This window comes from Rhea pennata, chromosome 6 (genome assembly GCF_028389875.1).
Source record: "Rhea pennata isolate bPtePen1 chromosome 6, bPtePen1.pri, whole genome shotgun sequence".
In the NCBI taxonomy this organism is placed as follows: Eukaryota; Metazoa; Chordata; class Aves; order Rheiformes; family Rheidae; genus Rhea; species Rhea pennata.
In genome coordinates, this window is record NC_084668.1 from 9,227,261 (window position 1) to 9,248,343 (window position 21,083).

General features: G+C 39.8%; 1 protein-coding gene across 4 annotated transcripts in view; it reads left to right on the top strand.

Moving 5' to 3' along the window:
• Positions 1-21,083, top strand: part of DPP10 (dipeptidyl peptidase like 10) — a 216,147-nt gene that overhangs the window by 82,992 nt on the left and 112,072 nt on the right. For 3 of the 4 annotated variants that reach the window (XM_062578192.1, XM_062578193.1, XM_062578194.1), the window contains one exon: positions 178-252. In XM_062578192.1, the coding sequence (XP_062434176.1) occupies positions 178-252 (75 nt within the window). Of the gene's footprint in view, positions 1-177; positions 253-6,704; positions 6,745-21,083 lie in introns of all 4 variants that reach the window. The other variant, XM_062578191.1, reaches the window with a different exon arrangement.

Below are 21,083 nucleotides of genomic sequence, written 5' to 3' on the forward strand. Positions count from 1 at the left end.
TGTCTTGATACCAGCAAATTAGGCTAGGAAGTATTTTGGACCTTCTTTTGGGAAAGCGATATTAGGAAAGCTTAATCAGTACTACTTTATAAATAGGATGTTATCAAATTAAGAAAATTTGGGGAAGAAATGATCCTTCCCTATTGTAAACTCACTTGTGTTTTTATTTCATTGTAGGTAACTTTCAAAGCATCAAGATACTCAGTTTCGCCAGACTTAAGATTTGTTCTTCTTGCCTACGATGTTAAACAGGTAAGCCAACCAGCCACACAGTCAGCAGAGCCTCCTAATGGGAGCTCGGAAGCAATTGCTCTTTTCTGTTTTGTCTGTGGTTCCACGCAATATACTTTGGTTCAAATGCTTAATTCCTCTGGACAAAACGTAGTGATGAAAAGATGGTGTTTAATAGCCTGTGGAAATAGCGCGAGAGTCTCGGTGGGCGGAGATGGACGCGGCTCCCTGGAAGCATCGTTGCCGCTTCTGCCGCGGGGCTTCTGGCGCTGCCCTGGCTGGATGCGGTGCCGGGGTACCTGTCCGTGTGCCCTCCTGCCGGAGGCAGCTGTGCCTCTCGCTTACAAACCGTCCGGAGTGCAAATTCAGGCTGGTTCAAGGCTGACTTTATTGCTTACTTGACTAGTCTGAAACTTGGTAGTCTGAAAGTCTCTTGGGCTGTGTAATCCAGCGTGGTGTGTGTTTCTCGTTGCATGTGGATAACAGAGATAGCGTAGGTTGTTATTTTGTCAAAAAGAGCTTCAGTCAATGATACTGGAATACAGTTTTCTGAAATAATAAACCTTTGAACACAACTGACAAAGATTTTATGAACTCCCTTTATAAATTTCACTGTATACAATATTATACAGTATTGCAGAATAGTTCTAGACTGATAAACTAAGTGATTATTAAGCTAATCTTAATTTTGGAACTGTAAAAATACTTATTAGTTGCTCTACCATTCTGTAGCATAACAAAAGTAATAATCTTTTCCCTTATATGAATGCTGATTTATGATATTAATGTTTCATGTTAGTAACTGGTAATAGAGTAGCTGTGTGTTGTTTCTTAGAAATTCAAGTATGAATTGGTAGGTCAGTACAGAAGCCTTTCAGGCCTCCTGGTAACCTTTTTATAGTGATCTGCACAGCTGTAATTCTGTTGGTAATATCTGCAAACTGGAATATATGCTGAAAGCTAATTTGAAATACTCTAAAGGGGTTGATGTAAAATGATACATGTATTTGGAGCTAGATTCAAATCACTAGATGTTTTTTCTACTGATTCCATTGTATTTTGAATCATACTCTTTGTATAACATATATTGATAAACAAAAAGGAAACAGTGCTGCTAATTACAACACCCAGTTCCCCATTTTTGTGGTGGAGGATTCCAGTTTGATTCCTGGTTGCAAAATACTTGCTCCTTGCTTTTTCCCTTCTTTACTGCTTCTTATTCTGTAAAAAAGTTTGATAATTCTTATATGGATTTAATTTGCTCATGTGAAACATTGCACGGAGTTTTTTTTTTAATGATTTTATATATAGCTGATACAGAAAAAGACAGGGAAGAAAGTGTCTATCGCTCTTTCTTACACGAGAATCTAGATGAGGTAATATCAGGGATGAAAGTAAAGTAAATAGGAGCTACTGATGTGCCAAGAGCTCTCCACCCCTACTGAATACATCGCTTTGTGGGAGAACCACTTTTCCAATTTCATTTCATGGATTTGGTGCACACAGTAGAGGATTGTACAGTCTGGTTACCACTGGATCCTCAGAGGGGTGAGCTTTGCAGCATGTATCTTCTGCATCTAGCCATGCCCTGAGCTCAACTATATTGACAATGAAAAACTGAATTGAGGAGGAAATGTGATTTTGGCAAGCAGTTTGCGGAGGTAGCAGTGGCTGGCTTTGGGTGAGGCTTGTGCTGTCGCCTCGCGAGAGCTCCAGCTGTGCTCACAGCTGTCAGACCAGAAAAGTACTATGCTTGCAGTGTCCTCTGGAAGTGACAATGATGGTGCTAATTTTGTTTAGTAGCTGGATGTTGTCAGCTAGATCGTCAGCTGATGTAAGTCATAACAGTGCTATTAAATATAGAGTGGTGCTGTAAGAATCTGTTCTTTAGGGTAGAAATGAAAATTTCTAAGAAAACGAAGTGTGATATAATTATTTCACAACTCGGAAAAAATATTATGGCGTGTATGTATATGGTAGAAAAGCCCTTTTTTCTTTTTCCTCCCAATTTTGCCATTTTTGACGTACTCGTGAGGCTGCCGGGGTGCTGTGAGGTTTGCCCCGACGGCCTGCGGGCACAGACTCGCGGTGCTGTGGAGCGCCTTTTCTGCTGCCTGAGATGCTTACTGCCGGGAGGGGTTAAGAAATGTTCGTTCCTTCTTGAGCCTTCTCTTGTCTTCCTCCTCAAAGCCCCATCAGAGCTTGACTTGCTGCGGCTGTGTAAGGGAAATCCACTTGTCCAGCCTCCTCCTCCTGGCAGCTGTTCACCGTCAAGTAGAAACTCCACAAAGTAGAAAATTTCGAGTTGGTTTCAGTAGGATCGGGGCAGTTTCTATCTTCGGAAGACCGCTCTGCTTGAATGTAACCGTTCACCAAGCGAAGGTTTTGCTTTTGTTTTACAACATAGTGGATGATAAATGTGGGGTTTTTAATAATAACCAGTGCAAGATGGTTATGCACAAATAACTTTCGGTAAAGATTTAGTTGGTCTCACCAGCTGATAATTGGCATAGATCTCTGGAATTTACTAGCTATGTTTGTCCCTTATTTTCCCTTATTTGTTATGGGTTTAGGTGTTTTATTGCACTGTGACAATATTTGATTGGATTTCTGCTCTGGCGGAATAATAAGGTTTTGGGGTTTTAAAAATGATAATAGATGTTTACATATATTAATCTGTGTTCTTTGTAACATACAGTAATACAGCTGGAACAGATTTATTAATCAACAGTTTTATGAATAAGCTACTGTGGTTCAGCTGAACAGATTGAAGAAAAATAGAGACAAATGTCTTCAAGACATTTTGTCACCAAATTGTAATTAGAAACAAGGTTATTTTGATGTTTGGATTAAAAATAAATGTTGAGTTAAATTAAATAGTTGAATATTTATTTTAGTGTTGTCAGCATTTTCTTTAATCTATTTTATGCTTGGAATGGCAAACTTTAATTAAATTTGCAGTTGTTTCAGCACAATTAAGAATGTCCTCTATGCATAACGGGACGTAAATCTGCATGAAAATAAGCCATCTTTGAATACAAAAGTAATAATTGAATGAATCATTTAAATCATGCTTAATAGAAGGAACAAAACCATTTTGTGTGGCATAGCAGCTGTTTTAGTATAGCTCTATAAACTTCATGCGGAAGAAAATTCCTTTGCTAAAGAACTGCAAGTGCTGAAAATTGATTTTTGGATGTTGAATCCTTCCATCTTTATTATAGCAGGTTGCAGAAAGTAGCCAGTGTTAACTGACGTAAGCACTCTGGCTCTCTGGCATTTTTTTTTTTTCTATAGTAGAAAGAGAAGGCTGTGGCAATTTTAAGGTACTTTCTGTGTGTTATTGCCGCAGTGCTTCACGCTTCTGAAATGAATTCATCAATTCTCCGAGTTTTTTGACTTTGCCAGAACTTGGATTAATTTTGTGCAGTTCCGACTTTGACTGTCACTCACCCTAATTTGATGAGCATCGCTGAAAGCCGCTCGCTTGTGCGAGGCAACGAATCGATAAGCAGGAGCTAATTTGGGGACCGAGCAGCTGCGGCTCCTGCCGAACGTGCCGCCGTCCGGGTGCTCCCGGGACGGCGCGAGCGCCGCGGCGGGGAAACCGCCGCGTGCGGTTTTGCAAGGGCGCTGCTCGGATTTTGCTCTTGCTCTGAAGTTCCTCAAGGTGCGAGCGGAGCATCACGTCCTCTGCGAGGCAGAGCTGGGATTTCCAGAGGAAAGGCTATTTCGCTATTGCTTTTAATAAGGGCTATGTTAAAACGCCATTTAAAATTTCTCTCTCTGCAGGCGGTGGTGTTCACAACTGCCAAAAAGTGATTTATAGTTTTGATTAGAAAAAGGATATTTGCTCAGGCATTACAAGCATGTTCTCCCCGTGTTCTTGCCAAACCGTGGTATGTCGCAGGAGAGCATGTGAAAAACTCAGAGCAATTCCTCTTCTTCTTTGCAGCTCCCTCCCCTTCTTTTTTCTTGACACAATAATCCCTTGCTTGTGATTGCAGATTTTTTCCTACCAGTTGCTCTTTCAGATCCTTATGGAATACCAACTTAAAGGAATTTTTCCTACTTTCCTCTTTTTACCATTAGTAATACTTGGTCATCATCTTTCAATGCAGGCTGCATTATTTGCATGCTTTTACCCCTTTGTTCAGAAGTGTACTTAAAAAGTCAAATTAAGGTTCATCTCTAGTCCCGAAGCATAAGCATGCCACAGAATGTATGTTTGCGCCTTCTAAAATTGCAAATGTTTTCCTAAACTAGGACCTCAAGCTATAATTTCTCCTGGCTAGAGGATTTTAGTAGAACAATGTATTTAGCATATAGCACTGTGAAAATAACTTTTAATAATCCTTGTGGGTAACATTAGGGTGAAGAATAAGCCTCTCCAGAAAGGTGGGGGGAAAGCTGAGTTACAGATCTTAATGTTTTTGGAATTCATCAATGAATAGTGGATAAAAAAAAAATATATTTCAGCAGCGTTTCTGAATATCTGTAGTTTAATGCATCAAAGGAAAGATGAGAGTCCAACACAATATCTGAAGAAAAGGGAACGAAGTTCCTTGCCTGCTGCGCGTTGATGCCTGTCATCACTTTGCCTCTCTACTACTATTTTTAGAGGCTAATGATAGGGAATACTGACCACAGTCTGCACCAAAGTGCGAGTGAACGGCGAGGGGTGCTGCACTCATCAAGCTTTCAGAGATCGCCTCTGAGAGCGGCTTACTCGAGGGAACTGAAAGGATCTCCAGGAGTTTATCTGCAGATTAAAAGAATCCATGGGGAGGGTGGGAATCAATGAAGTCTTAAATTATGATTATCTGTTCTGCATTGGGAGGTTATCTTCCTACCAATTATGTAGAAACTAAAAGTTCAGTTGTTCAGTAATCTTTTTGGTCAGTGAAATTAATTATTGGAATGTTTTTTCCTGCAAAAAATGAACAGACAAAGAAATAACTTTATTTCTTATTTTTAATCAAGACACTGTTCAGCATTAAAGTCAAATATCAAAACACGTGCAGGTGTTTTGAACAAGGTGATTTGTACAGTGTTTATGAAAATCTGACCTGCAAGAGTGTTTTCTGGAGAACTGTCCTGGGTGATAACGCAGCAATGAAGAAATGAAATGGGTCTGTTAACGCTTAGAAAGAGTACAAATTTGCACAAGATCTATCTGTACAAAATAATAAAAAAGACTTCTTAAGCCAGCACTGATCTGCACAACCTCATTTTATATAGCACTATATATGAGGTAAAGATCCATTATGAAATTTGGTGTTAATTTTTTTATTTTTTTTTCTCCAGAAATGTTTGATTCTTCAGGTAAACTGTTTTTCTTCTGGATTTTTGCTGTCCTCAGAGTGATTCTTTATTTCCTTGTTTCTTCTGGACTTGTTTCAAAGTTAACAAAATCACAAAGACATACAATCCTGAACTTGGGAGATCTTAAGTCTAATTCAGACAGGACTTTCCATTCATTTTTATTTTTAGAACATAAAAAGACCAGTTTTATCAACTTCAGGGTGGTGAGAAAAAATTAAGAAGGGAATTTTAAGTTAGATCCACTCCCCAAATTCTGTTATTTCTCATAAATACATTTGTGATATGTTTTATTTCTCCACTGGATAGCACAGGAATCGGTTTTTAAAGGGTTGGATATTAAGCGACCTGGAAGAGGACAACTCAAATCCCCCCACCCCTTAAAGGCTGTTCTTCTACTTTGGGTTGAAGTTTTAAGTGGTCAGATCAGAATTTCTTGCATCAGAGTTGCTAGGCTGTAGGTAATCTTGGCCTAGTGCTCACCTATCACTTACACTTGTGGAGGGATTTTTTTTGTTGTTTCTTGTGATTCCACAGATATGCATAGCATTTTACAGATCTAAAAATATAAAGCTTTGCCTAAGGAGATGGCATGTCTTGTAGAAAGTCTAGCAGAATTAATTTGGTTACAGTGTGTGCTGTCTTGAATTTTCCCATTGAAGTATTTGTACAAATGTGTATTATATCCAGAGTTGATTCTGAATTACGTGGTAAAATGTGGTAACCACAGGTCCTCCTAAAGAGAAAGTGGGGAAGCATGGAATTTGAGGGAGCGTTTCGTATGGAGACTGCATCGTGGACGTGTCTCTGTTTAAATGTTTGGCTGATACCCAGCCTTTTCTCGCTTCGTCCACGTTGGAATCGCAGTCCGGAAGCACTTGCGTTCCCTACGTTGGATAACTTACTGCTCGCTAAAAGTGGTAGAGTTATACCTTGACTCTCTGCAGATCTTTTGTGTTATTTGAACTGAAACTGAACCCAGCTTGGCTTTTTTTTTCTTGGTGATGGGATGTGGGACCACGCTCCGTCTGTGAGGACGGGGTGAACTGTCACAGTTGTGCCTTTACGAAACCCTGCATTAAAAAGATAGGGAAATGGGCTGCAATTTGGATGCTTCTGGGTTTGTTTTGTTTTTTGATCTAGTACGCAAGTTGTCACATCACGCATCAGTGCATATGCATTCGCCTACCTGTTTTTGTCCTCTGAACAGAGGATAAATAATGCCGTTCAAGATGCAGAGTTTTCTGTTTTTTCCCAAAAAGTGCTTTATTTTATCCACTGAACATGTATTTGTATATGCAGGTTCCAGCCTTGTGCAAGAGTTAGTATACGTGTTTGATCAGACTCTGCTGTTGACAGGACCACATGCGGCAGGATTTTGCCGTCATTCGAATAACTTACTGGGGCTCTGTTGCGTTTATGCTTAGAGGAGCGCAGTTCAGCCTCAAGCTGAAGTAAAGAAAGTAACGTAAAGTAAAGAAAAATAATTCTGATTAAAGCATAAGATGGCTCTTCCTTCTCATTCAGAATCATCAGAGTTGAAAATAAGAATTCACGTTTTTAACATGTTCTTCACAGACTGTCATGAAAGAACCTAGCGCTTTGCTAGCGTTCAGCAAAAACTCCAAGGCATTCGGCTTTCCAAACCAAATGTTTATTGACAGAAAATGTCTGTTCTCAATAATACTCGCATTCGTCCCAGGCCGGAGTCCTGTTATTTCGGGAGCACTCAAGCAGTGCCCAGCTGCGTTTCCGAGGTCCGGCAGTGCAACAGCTCATCTCAACGCGGCTGCGGTCTCGCGGTGGCCGCGCGGCGGGATGCTCCGCGGCGGCTGGAGTCCCCGTGGGCCCCAGCGTTGTGAAACGGCCATCGTTGTGCCCTTTGGCTCGGCAGCTCCCCTCGTCCGCGAGCGCGTGGCCTCGTTCAGCGGAGGAGGCAGCTGCGGAGGTGGAGCTGCCGGCCCTGTCGCGTCCTCCCCGTTTCTTCTCTGGGCGTCGGTAAAAGTAACGGGTTTGTCCATCGCGACCCGTAGACAAAAAAGCAACGTTTCAGTGTTTGAGGCTTTTTTTTTTAATTCCACTTCTCTCCCGTGACAGTGTTGTACGTACTAATGATGTTTCTAGAAAAAGCGTGCTATATAAAACTAACTGGACAGTTACGTTGTAATTTTGTATTTCTCGGAAGATGAACCACTGCTGATACTCTTACCAAATATCTATGAGAGTAACTTCCTCAGCAAAGCTGAATAGAGAGAAATAAAGTTATTTAAATGTCAAGGACAGCCTGAATAAATAACAGGGCAAGTACTATTGTGAGTCTTCATTTGGAGACTGCGTTAGAGGGCGGTATATGCAGTAAACCTTGCCAGTATGAATTTTCCCGTGTTTCCTGCCAAGAATAACGTTGCTCGCGTGGGCTGTGGCTTTTGCCTCCAGCGGTGCCTGGGCTCCGCAGGGGTGAGGGGTTGCTGCTCTCGCTGAGCCCGCGGTGACCTTCAACGAGTTGCGTGCGTCTGCGGCCGCAGATACGCTGCGGAGCGGTTCGCCACGCCGAGCTAAGTTCAGGCAGAGCAGATAACGCGGTGGTTCGCAGCGTCGCCGTGCCCGAAGCAGGCCGGGGACGCGTTGCCGCGCCTTCCCCTCGCCGGCCGCCGCGCGGGCGCGCGCCGCCCCGGTCTCGTCTTTCGGGGAGGAGCATGGCGGCGTGGCCCCCTGCTTGGCTTCGTCTCCATCGCAAACGCGTGCTCTCAGGCGCGCAGCGTTACGGCCGAGCCGTGTTCTGCGTGTGGCGTAGTTAGATAGCCCAGCGTTGCTGTTACCGTACACCGTTAGTGGCTTGAAAGCTTTAATTTTGCTCGATTAAGCTCCATCAAAGCTCACCGCAAGCGGCGGTAGTCAAACAGGTATCCCTCTCTGCCTTTAAAAAGTCTTTGCTCCCCACTCCCAAGGAAAAAGAATAATTGTCTGTCTTGCTTCCAAAAGAAAATGGACTAAAAGAATATTTAATACATCTCAATTTTGACAGGTTTTACCCTGAGCATGAATCATTGCTAGTTTAACTTCTGCACTTACTGATTTCTCAAATACTAGTCAATGCTGGCTCAAATCTTCAACTACAGTGAACGAATGACTTCTGAGCTGCAAAATCACTGCATGGATGTGATCTGTTATGTTAAAACATTTTGCTGAAAATGCTGTGTATGTTCTTTATGGTGTAGATACTGGCAAGTTCTATAATCGCTCATTTAACTTAACTTAAAAGGTCTACTCCTTTCTGGTGGACTGAATATAAACATGGCTGAATTACTTAAAGAATAGTTCTATTTAAAAAAAGTACCTACAATCCGGATCTTGTGTTCACCACACTTAAATCTGTTTTATTCTTCTCTTATGCATTTATTTTATTCTTCATAATACTTTCTATCTGAAATTCAATAGTAATGTATCTTACTGAAAAATGTGAACGCATTATAGCTTTCTCATTAAACTTTTAAATAAGATACCATTAGTATTGATGAATGTAATCCCAAATGGTCACTTACGATTAAAAGTCATTGATTCCACATTCAGAATTTTAGTCTTGCAGCCAAACTAGTTTATGTTGCTAGTAGTCATGAATTTTATACCAAAAGGAATTAACATCTTTGGCTGCAGTGGTATGAATTAGATTTACAAACTAGTGATGATATAGTGAGTTTACTTTTTTTTTCCCCCAAATGCAAAAACATTTGCTAGCAAGTCTTTTCAAATCCATCTGATATATGAAACAGAATGCTTAAGCGCAGTCTAAAATCCCAAAGTTTTTCAACTTCTGAAATATTTTGTCTTTGACTGTAAATTTCTATCTTACAAATTATTTTTAAGAGGTGATGCTATTGCAGGGTATTGTGCTATGTTCTAGTGTGTGTTTAATTCACGTTAAAACTGAGCAGGTACTAGTTTTCTGAATTTCTTTAAAGAAATTAAACCAAATCTCTGCATAGAGGAGCACTGCTATTTTTCACTTTCTGGATATATGTAAGTATGTGTATTTAAATGTACATATTTAAATGTATGCACATACTTAAATCAATATAGACTGAAATACTCATCCATCTAATACCTATAATTTAAATAGCAATACAGACAAAGCAGAGTCATATGCAAAAAAAACCTATTAATAATTCTCTAGTGTTGTCATACATCTTTTGGCTGATGCTAACTTGAAATTAAAACTCCAGACTCTGCATGCATATATTATTTCATTGGTTAAATACAATCACAAGTAATTAAACACTGGAGTAGGTTGCCCAGATTCTAGTTTCTTATTCAGAAAGTGCCAAATCATGCATAAATATTCTTTAAATTGTTCTCATTAGTATGATTCATCATTTTCTTTTATGTTCAGTTAGATTCATAATATTTCTATACCTTTGTATATAAGAGAGGTCTCATCTTTTGCCTCTCCAGATATATGAACAGATAAAATTTTCGTTTCAACAATCAGATTTGACTGGAAGAAGTTCTGAGATGTTTGTTTGCTGCAAAAATGAGGAAAATAAGATTAGGAAAAAAGCTAAGTTCTGAGTGAAGATTCACAGTTACTTCCTCTTATGATTAAATAGTCAAGCAGTCTGGCCAGATTTGGAAACCAATTACTTTTTTCCTCTCATGTTTTAGAATATATCTGCTTGTTCAGTTTTTTTGCTTAATTCTGTCTGTATCAGCAACACACATTGAATAATAACTAAATTGCTTAAATGCTTAAAATAGACAAGTAGGAAAAGATTAAGACCGACTTAAAACAAAAAAAAAATTGAAAGAGTGAAGAGGAATTGCAACTGCTTTTTAATTCCAAATTGTGATTTACTGGTCAGAGGAATCTAATTCACAGACTACAGTGCAATTGTTACATTCTAAATTTTCTAGTAAATCAGTTTTATGGTATTGAGAAACATTATCTTTAATAATAATACTCATTTGCTACTTTGGCAACCATTTGTTTTTCTGAAGCTCTGCAAGTACTATTCTGATTATTTGTATGTGAGTAAAATAAGCTGTACAAATAAAGCCCATGATCAGAGTCAACATTTTTTGAATTAAAAGAGTCTATCTTACTTTCTGTTTCAATGCAAAGTCTTTTATACGTGGAAGACATTATACCCTATGTAAACTCGAATGTTTTTAAGGCACGTTTGCATGGAAATGGTGGCAGCTTTGGTGATTTCTGTCAAAGCTGTTGTTCCAGGCTGTAGCTTCCCCATCCATCTTCTTGCGCAGCAGTTCACATAGTAACGGTACTGTGTGATGTGTGGCTTGTACGTCCCTACCTTTGGGGGCAGCTTGCATTTTGCTGTCTCGGAGCTGACCCCATATATAATACCGGTAGTGGAAATGGAAATTGCCAAGCTGTATTTCTCTGCTACTGGCTTTGATATGCAGATGTTCTTCTCAGTAGTTTTTGAAGGTTTTGAAGTGATGCCGTGGTTGTCTGAGACAGTAAGAGGTGGGAAGCAGTGGGTCACCCGCAGCACAGGCAGGAGGGGAGGCAGGACTGAGAGAGACAACCAGGGCAGAGGGTTTGCTCCAGGAGGCTCCTCCTGCCTCAGCATCTGGTGGGGGTTCAGTACCCCATCAGAGCTGAGACTGGATCAGAATCAGTCCCCCCCAAATCCCTGCAGTGGGTCAGGTCTGGAAATCAGATCCTCAGCCCCAGTTGTTCTCCTTTACAGAGCTGCTTCTACTCCACCTCAATACTCGTGAGTTTCGCTGTTGTCTTCAGTGGGCTTGTCTCTGGTAGAGCCTGTGCTGCTCCTTAGCACGTAGTTGCCACCTAGCTCTGACAGTCCCAGAGTTCAGCTCCTTCCCAATGGGCTAAATAGATCCCCCAAACAATTCTTTTTTACACATTCTTCAATTTAATTGCTTTTGACCTCTAAGGAGAGTGAGCCCTTTTGCATCCTGCACTCCCTTAAATTGCCAGGAGCAGAGGAGCTATTCCCCCCCCCCCCACAAAAAAAAAAAAAAAAAGAAAGAAAAAAAAGAAATCTTAGTATTCTGGCACCTTCCATAATCATTTTGGAAAGCATAACTCCAGAGACGAAATCAGCATCAATGCCTGTGGTAAGGCTGGCATGAAGCAACAACAAGTGGGCCAGGAAAGGAGCAGCGTGTTTAAATACTGTCCGTAAAGAGTAAGTGTCCCTCGCAAAAGCCCATACAAAAATGATTTGGGAGCTGAAGGGTGTCTGGTACTGGGCAGGGTCCAAAGCTGGTTGTCACATTTCAGAGAACAGTGGAGGCGCATCAGAATTTAATTTTCTTCTACAATCTTTGGCTTTTGCTGGGCAGGCAATATCATTAACTTTGTATTTAAGTAGCAACCTTTATCTAGCAGGACCTACAGTGCTTATCGCTTCTGAGCGGGATGAAAAGGCCATTAAAGTAGGTGGAACTTTTTCCATTGACTTAAAAATGGACTTTGGGATCAGGTATTGGCTGTCTGTCGCTGGGATGTGATAAAGTCACGGCCGCGGTGTGACAGCATCGTCCGCGTGGGCGGTGAACGAGGCACCGCGCGCTGCTGGGAGTTTCTGCGCGTCCCGTGGAGGATAAACTTATCAAGGTTTTCGGTAGCTGGTCTGTGCTGTGAGTCCCGCGCCTCGGTGGACGCGGGCCGCCTCCCTCGCCGTGGGTCGCGCTCCGCCGCGGCAGCGCTCGGGGCGCCCTTCCCGCAGCCCTGGCTCCGTCGTGGCCGGAGAGGAGGGTTGAAACTGCGTCTTCCTCTGGTTGAAAAGCTCCCTGGAGGCGAGCTGCTCGTGGGTGCCGAGGTGAGAGTTTGTTCGCGTTCCCGTTGCCGTCAGCTTCGTCTCGCCGTCGTCCCTGCGCAGCCCTTTCCTCCGCCCTTCGTGCCGGCGCGCGTGTGCGGTGGGTTTAGCGCTAGGCGTCCGCGTGAGCGCGGGCAGCAGGTCTGTTCTGCTGCGGGCAGACCCTAACGGCACCGCTTTCCTTTTCGGTTTCCTTTAACCCTTTGATTTTCCGTCCTCAAGAAGACGTAGCAAATCAGCTTGACAGACGTAAATTTGCGAGTCCCCCCCGCCCACCCCCCGCACGTGGTGTCTGTGCTGCTTTATTTTTGGCTCAGGTGTCTTTTGGACTCGGCAGCGCTTCCAGTAATGGAAGTTTTGGTGCGGCGATGCAAGGAAGATCTCGAAGGACGAGGCGTTAAATGGGTTTTTAGCTCATCAAAATGTCCTTGAGGTTGAGGGCAGATCCGCAGTGCTAATGTAATGGCTTCTTGGGCGGCTTCTTTCACATCTTGGATCATGTTAATAATTTAACTTTTTGTATGGGCCATTATACTTTTTTAATGAGATTTGTGTTTGTCAGGCAATGATGTCTCTGTGTTTGATGGTCAAAGCTACAGAGTTTTTTTTTTCGTTCTTTTTTTGAAAAATTTGTTGTACAGTGCTAACACAGCGTTGTACCAGGAAGGCTCAGAGTACCGTGACAATTGCATAATTTGCTGAAATAGTATAGATAACCTGTAGTTATATTAAAATTAGCAAGTTTATAATAATCTTGCAATAATCATTTTTAGCAGGGAACATATAACTATTTCTTTGTCAAATTTTCTGTGCACGGATCTCATATCTTTTAAAATAAATAAGGCTTTTGCATGAGTAGTAGGGTGCTTAGATCAGTTTTAAGTCTGAGGCAGTCATTCATTGGTCCACCAGCCTCAGTGCCAAAGCACGTGTTATTCCGTGATGCCTTGTGCTTGGGACTCAGGACTCTCAATGATTTTTTTTTTTCTAAAAATCCCCCACAAAGTTAACCTGTTCCTCGAGGTAGTTTGTGTGACAGCTTTTATCCAAACATCCTTAAGTGACATTAAATTGTTAATAAATTACAACTCTCAAGTTCTACAAGGAAGTTTCATATTTGAACATATGTATATAATTAACTACTTCATATTTTAAATTATACGAAAAGGCAGTTTTCTATTGGCAATGTGTCCATTTCATATTAACTATTTCTGAAAGCAGCTGTCAGACCAGTTGGATGCTTTTGTGAGAAACCCTCCTTTTGGGCTACTTTGCAATGTAATTATTAGGTCTAATTATTCAGTTTGTTTAAAAAAAAAATATCAGGAGCATTTGGACTGGATGGTTGTTAAAATTTACACATTGTAAGTATATATGCAATTAACCATATGTTCAGATATATATCAGGATTATACTGAAAGTTTGGTTTGTAGTATGTTGGGACGTGAAAAAAAAATTCTTTCCCACCAAAGGGCAGACTATCAAGTAAATTTTGATGGTTCAGAAAGGAAACTTATACGTTAATAGTATTTCTCATCAGCAGCATTTCAGTGTGACCCTCAGCTGTGATAGTCTTTTCAATAGCCATCTGCTTTAGCAGTGGTATGATTTCTTTTTCAGTATCTCGGATGAAATTAAAATCGTCATAGAGTGAGCACTGCTAAGAGAGTAAAAAGCCTAAATATGAGCTTGACATTACAATTATTGTAGCTCATTGCAATTTATATTCTATTTATACAGTATTCCAAAAATAGAAGACAGACATCCAACATTTTTTTAGTATTGAGGAAAGGGTTGTCTGTTTGGGTGATTTTGCTCATATTAGCATTCCAGCAACTTCTGCAACCTTCCAGAGAAATAGAATTTTAAAATTCTTGTTGATGTGACAGGCAAATAAAGGGGAGGAGACACAAAATCAGTCAGAAACATAATGAGGAACACACTGGTTTTCCCTCCCCTTCTTTTCCCTAGCATCCGGCAATCCCATTGTCATCTCTTTTTTTCCATTCCAGGCTTTGACAGCGTTAAGTCCCTAGGCATTTATATTTATCTTAATATTTTATGGTTATATTTTGCTGTTATGATTTGTTGTTATGTTTTGCCAGGGAGCATTCCAAATCCTTGCTGTTTTCCGTGAACGCTTCCGCGATGAGCACCTTTTAAAACCAAAGTGCCTGGCAAATCTGCTTCCTCTTTCTCTTCTTCCTACTTCCCTTCTCCAGCCTTTCTCTTCTTGCCTCTCTCTCTCCCTCCTCCTTTACTGTGCGTGAGACTTTTTTTTTCCTTTTCTTTCTTAATCCCATCCCTTCCCAGGTGTAATTATTTGCTCTCTTACATCCTTCATTTTCCTTTACTTTCTGTCCCTCACTAATTTAGGCTCCCTTTTCAAATATAATTTGTATTTCTTGATCTCAAAAAACCCTCATTTATTCCAGATTCTATCTACTTTATTAATTTCCCTCTTCTTACTGTAAATAGTGTCCAATTTCCTTATTCCTTGCCTCATATTTGACAGTAAATATTTTCTAGCAAGAAAAAAAAATCAGAGCAGCAATACTCTCTAGTAGTTCTTATAATTTGGCTACCTGGGAGCCTAGAGCATGCCTAGGAAATGCCTCAACACATGGTAAAACCTGCAATTCCAGAGCATCTGCGGCTGTTTTGCTGGTCGTGTCTCAGGCTCCATGGTGTTAGGATGACCCCAGTCGGGTATATCTTCTTGTGAACTGCGCAGATGCTCTTGTTCATGCCCACTCCGGCTACAGAGCGCGAACTGGAAGGGTTGCCCAGACCATTCGCGTTCCCATGCTGTGCTTATCGTTGTGATGTTTGCAAAAATTCTGAGACTACAAAAAGTTCCTGTGGATGGAAATGGTTTTTAAATAATATGCAGAGTAAAAATTGAATACAGTAGATGACAAATGCTCATCTCTTATATATCTGATAAAGTGCTGCAATGGATAATTATTGCTAGTAGTGGCTAATGTGTCTAGCAATTGATACATCTACTTATATTAAATAATGGAAATGAAAGACAACTGATGAGCTGTATCTCTTTCAGAAATGTCTGAAATCTTTTTTTTTTTTTCCTTTTTAACCTTGAGATGATATGAATGATAGTATATTAAATTAGCATAAAATGTTATGGTCGTTGAGAGTGATATATGGGCATGTGCTCCTGTACGTTGCATCAAGAATTATGAGTTGTAATCGGTTCAGGACATTGATTAAGGAGCTATCGAGTAATTTTGAAAGGCAGTTTAGTACACAAATGGCGTATCAAATTTCATCTCTCTGTACTTGCCACTTTATTACTCTGAAGTGAAAGCATTTTATGAAAGTACAGCTGACGTATATAGCACTTAGTGTTTATATTAAACACTTCATATACCTATGCAGTCAAACTATGGAAAAAATGCTTTGGTCACAGGGGTTATTGAAAGCGCATTTTAACATCTCCAGAAGACGATTTTAGTGAATCCAGATCTTTAGCTGTCATTTCTTTTAGATTGCAGAGCATCATGGAGAGTAGCAAGTAACAAGTCCTGTGCAAATGGCCTATTCATATCACATGGAACAGAATTCATTAAGCTTACCTATTTGGTGTTAGATGTTCCCACCAAAATGAGGATAAAATAAAGGAAGTCTCTTGGAAATGGCACTCTAATCTCTCCTATGTTTCTAAACAGTTTGGAAATAATGATTTTGTTGTTGTCATCAAAGGAAAATAGAATGAGCATGCTATATGTGAATAGATTTGCTGAGATTTGTCTTTCTGACATGTTTCTCATTTATTTACACAAAATATTTTCTTTCTTTGCTACCCCTGTAAGGTGTAAATTCAAATGTGACAAAATATTAATTCACTGAGAAGCTTTTATTTAGGGAGTGTCATTGTGTGTTAGAAAGTGGAATCTTCAGTTTAATTGACATAAAGTTTTGGAATACACTGTTTTACCTGTGAACTTTCTGCTTGCTTAAGAACAACTCAGTTGCCATGAATGATGCTGCTCTTGCATTGCTTTGAAAGAGCATATTAAATGCCAGTGTTAGATTGAAGGGGTTTTGCTTGAATAAAAAGTATAAAAAAGAAAAAAAAAATCACTGTTTCTCCAGACTTACTGGAAAATTAGATGAAAGCACATTCAGAAAGAATGAAAAAGAGCAATTCCCCTAAAGCTTTTGCACGTCTGCACTGATAAGTCAACATAGGCCAGTGGTCTGCTGGTGCGTTGGCGTGGTCTTGCACAGCTGCATGCCAAGGTGGTAATGGAGATCCTGAGAGAGGAGTTGCTGCGTCAGTCTGTCTCTCTCCTGACAGTTTGCCTTCGGTATATAGCAATTTTCGTGTCTTCTCTGGAATACTCTGAGCAATACTAGTCACCTCAACTCAAGAAGTGTAGAGGAAGACCATAACGAGGACCAGGGAGGCTGATGCACCAACCTCATCAGAAGAGCTAAAAATGCTTGGTGTGTTTTACAAATCCACGTGATGGCAATAGGGGGAGGAAAGGATAGGGCTGGCCACATGAGGGAAGGTGCTTTGTGTAAGCTAAAGGAGAGTGTTGCCATGGGGAAAATAAATGTAGACTGCAAGTTCAGAGAATAATGGAAAAGTCTTAACCTGCCAAGGAGCAGGGTCTTGGACTAATCTTTCAATAGTACAGCAGGGGCAATAACCTACTAGGTTTGAGGTGGTCAGTTTGTGCATGAGATTCCGTGATGGTTTTGCTTATGGTAGCACTGGGATACATTTGAGGGAGGGGAGGTCCTTTTTTAATTTTATTCCTCAGTATTTGTGGTGCAGCTTATAACAAACAGTTCCAGTGGAAGAAAATTTATTATCTAGGATTTTAAGAAGTGGGAGAAGCTGATCTGTAAGCACTTCTGGAACCAAAGTGAACATAATTCAAAGAAAAAAGCAATAGTGGAAGTTGAATGGCCCTATACTATGAAGTAGATGGACTGGGTGATGTATGAGGAGATTTCCATTTGTAATTACATTTGATCCCTTTGATCCCCAAACTCTACAATATATTTCTCCCTGATGATTTCCTGCTTCCACTCAACTTGCCTTCATTTACTTCCAGCCTTATACAGAATATTGTTGGCCACCTTTGCCCCATTCAACTTTCATCTATTACCTTTATTTTATTTTTTTTTTAAGTGTTAACTGCAAAATATCACTCAGAAGCATTTAACAGCTAAGAGAATTAACAAAGAAATCTTTGAGAGTAAACTCATCTGGTAATGAAATACATTTTCTGAAGAAATGGACACCTCTTGCTTTGGGGGGATTTCAGAGGAAAAAGCATCCTCCAGTTCTTTCTAACTTCACCATGTTTACTGAGTGAAAGGATTTAGTAGCTTATGTGAGACAAGAGTAAGAAATAGTAGTGTGAAGTCTGTACTACAGATTTTTTTTCCCCCTGCTCATATTTTGGCATTGGATGAAAGAGACTATATAATGGAGAATTGAATCCAGTAACTGGAATCAAAATGCACAAAGATACCTAAGCAGATTAAAAAAGTCTGAAATCAAAGCTAAATCAGTAACAAACTTCAGCATAGACAGCGAAATGCTGTATCCATAAGAATACACTGAAAGTTGTCATCTAGGTCTTGTTTGAATAAGAAGAGACATTCATCTGCAGAAGTGAGTGTAATTAGAAGCCATCCCTCATTCTAAATACTTAATCACTAATAAATGTTGCATTTCTGTAGTGTCTTCTAACGAGAGATTTCAAAGTGTTGTAAGACTATAATGAGAAATCGTTGGGATGCATAGTTATTTACTGTCATAATCCTAGTTAGAGTGGCATACTCTTGATTGTTCTCTGAGATCCTGCTTTCTCTTAGTACCCAGCTGCTATTTTAGGGGAAAGTGTGGTTTTATTTCCTTCCTTTTTTTTTTCCACCTTCCCTGTGTTCCTGACCAACACCTCCACGCCTCTCTCGTATATTATTTGATATTACCACAGGCTCCATTAAGTGTTATTACAGAGTGCTGTAGATCTTTGGATTGTCCAGGGTATTTTTTTTCCCTCTCTTCATTTCCTGCTTATTGATTAAATGTGGCATCTCCGGTTCCGTATGTGGTAATTAAAACTTGTAGCAGCACAGCAATTTTAACCAGGTAAGGGCTTCTTAATGCACTGATGCACCGTTTCTGTTTTCCATTTGTTCACTTGCTCCGGAGTAGCAAATATAGTACTGTAAGAGGCAATATTTTGTATTGATTTTACTTACAAAATCAATAAATAACAATAAGTTGGCACAAGAGGGAATTATACTACGATCTTCATGGAAATTGTTGGAAGAAATAATAAAACCTTAAAATACAGTAATGTATGTAAGTAATCAAGCAGTGTTGACTACATCATTATGAATGACAAGCTTGTGATATAAAGTACTTTCTTAGTACCGAAGATCTATTTATATTTTGGGACTCTCTTCTAGTCTCATGGGCATAGCACATAAAAATGTTCTGTATTGTTTAGAGAAGTGTCAGATAGGAAACAGAATCTTTCAAAGAAGTCCTAAAATACATTCTTCATGTCTGCTCTGCTTCTCTTGAGTGTAGTCTTCTACTTATTATACTTCCCAGCTCTCACTGAATCAGTGGCTGCAATAAAGGCTACTAGATTAATTGGCATTGGATTTTACTGCAGCTGCTTTGTGGTACTTGGATGGAGTGAAGCAGATACTAAATCAGTTAAAACAGCTATTGGCATAACACTCCAGTAAACCTTAAAGTGGCTGAAATCTCGACTTGCATAACTGAAGGCAGGATTAGGTAAAGACGACTATAACTGGAACGAGTGATCCACTTCAGAGCTGCTGAGCTGTTTTGGCCAACGTAATAGGCTGAGAAATAGGAAACTGCAGTCATAATTTTTGTCCATCTTTGCATCCTTTTTTCACTTCACGCCTGACCTCTTACTCATTGCATATTATTATAGTATCTTGCATAAAGAGCAGAATGTTCCTTGGTTCTATATTACAGATGAAGCAAATTGCTTGTGTTACTTTTAAACGTTCTGCTATCCCTGAAAGTGAGGAGCATCCGTAAGCATACGTGAGGGCTGGAAGAATTTAAGGACAACAGGATATAAGAGTTGGGATCTTCTCTGCCTCTCTGTAGAACATGTTCCCTAAATTGTTTCTGTAAGACTGAGGCTGCATATCACTTATTTATGATCCTATAAAAAGGTTAAGTCAGTTAATACACTAGGTAAATCAAGAATTTGCATTTGATTGAAGATTATACGGTATACTGAAGTTCACAGCAGAAGATTATTACAATTTTGCAGTGTCAGGCTTCCTGAGAACTCCTTTATACTTGGAGAGAAGTTATCCTGTAGTTACAACTAAAGGACTTCATATAGGTAGGACTTGGGTTATCATTGACCTGGTTTATTTCAGGTTTTCTTGAAGTTAAAGATCACTCGTTATGCACAGGGCTAACATAAAAACCTTTCAAAACTGGAAAATTGGGTTTTGACTGATGTTGAGGGGGTATGACTTTGTCTACTCTGGGTGGCTCCTTTTCCACGGCTACAAAGGGCCGGCACAGAGAATCAGGGAGTGAAGAAATGACGGCTGTGTGAGCACAGCTTTGGGGCTTGTAGCCCTTCTTGTAGTACAAAACAGTAAAAGCTACCTTTCTGTAGTTAAAATGACTTTATTTATCTTTGTTTTACCTCTGTTATAGATCTAGACCATGGTATTTGAAACATGCTCATCCTTTACATCAAGAGGGTGTTTTTTTTTCCCATTCCTTCTCTGTATCGAAGTGACTAGACTGATGCATCCTCAAAGAAAATGTTTTATGTAGGCTTTATCCTTCTTGTAGGGTGCTGATCAGGGTATAATTAGTCACATCCTTGCGCATAGTAATCTCTCCTTTGAGAATCCAGCCATTTTGATAAAAAGTAGAGGAGGGAGGGATATATCTTTTCATATACATATATATGAAGTAGGAATATTGCAGATTTCGTCATTGGATTCTCTAGTTATAGTGTTTTATTGTCTAGGTCAAAAGGAATGTGGAATCAAGACATGAAGAACAATTAAATGATTCCGCTTTATACTTTTTGCAAAGGTATCAGGAGCAGAATTGCAAACCCTACATAGCAAACACAATAATTAGATCCACAGAGAGCTTAACTATGACTGTACCGAAGGCATAAAGCTGTCAGACAACGCGATTATTCAGATACACATTGCCAATGCTTACTCAGACAGAAAATAATGCAGTATATAAAGAGAAATGACAAGAGTTACAAATAAAAAACAAAGACAAGAGAATTAAGTTTTCCTATGTTAGAACCTTTTAATTAGAAACCATCTTGTTCTAACAGTTTAAATGTATGCCTGATGAGAGCAAGAGCATTTTTAAAAGAAACAACTAAATAAAATGTAACAGGATTTAATATTGGATTTAATAAAATGAATTTTGTTTTGCCTTGTCTCTAAATTAAGAAGAACCTAAAACCCTAAATCAAAGCCTGCTCTGGAATATTAACAAATGACATTATCCTCTGAAATCTGATCTGTGATCTGCAGATTGAGATGGTCAGATTGGGTATAATGACTAAAAACATCTGTGTTTGGAATTTTTAGAATATACTAGTCTCCAAATCAGTTGCTTGAGGACTGTAGTTATTTAATAAACTATAGGATTCCCAGTGGCGCATCAAACTTGCATCTTCTGATTATTCC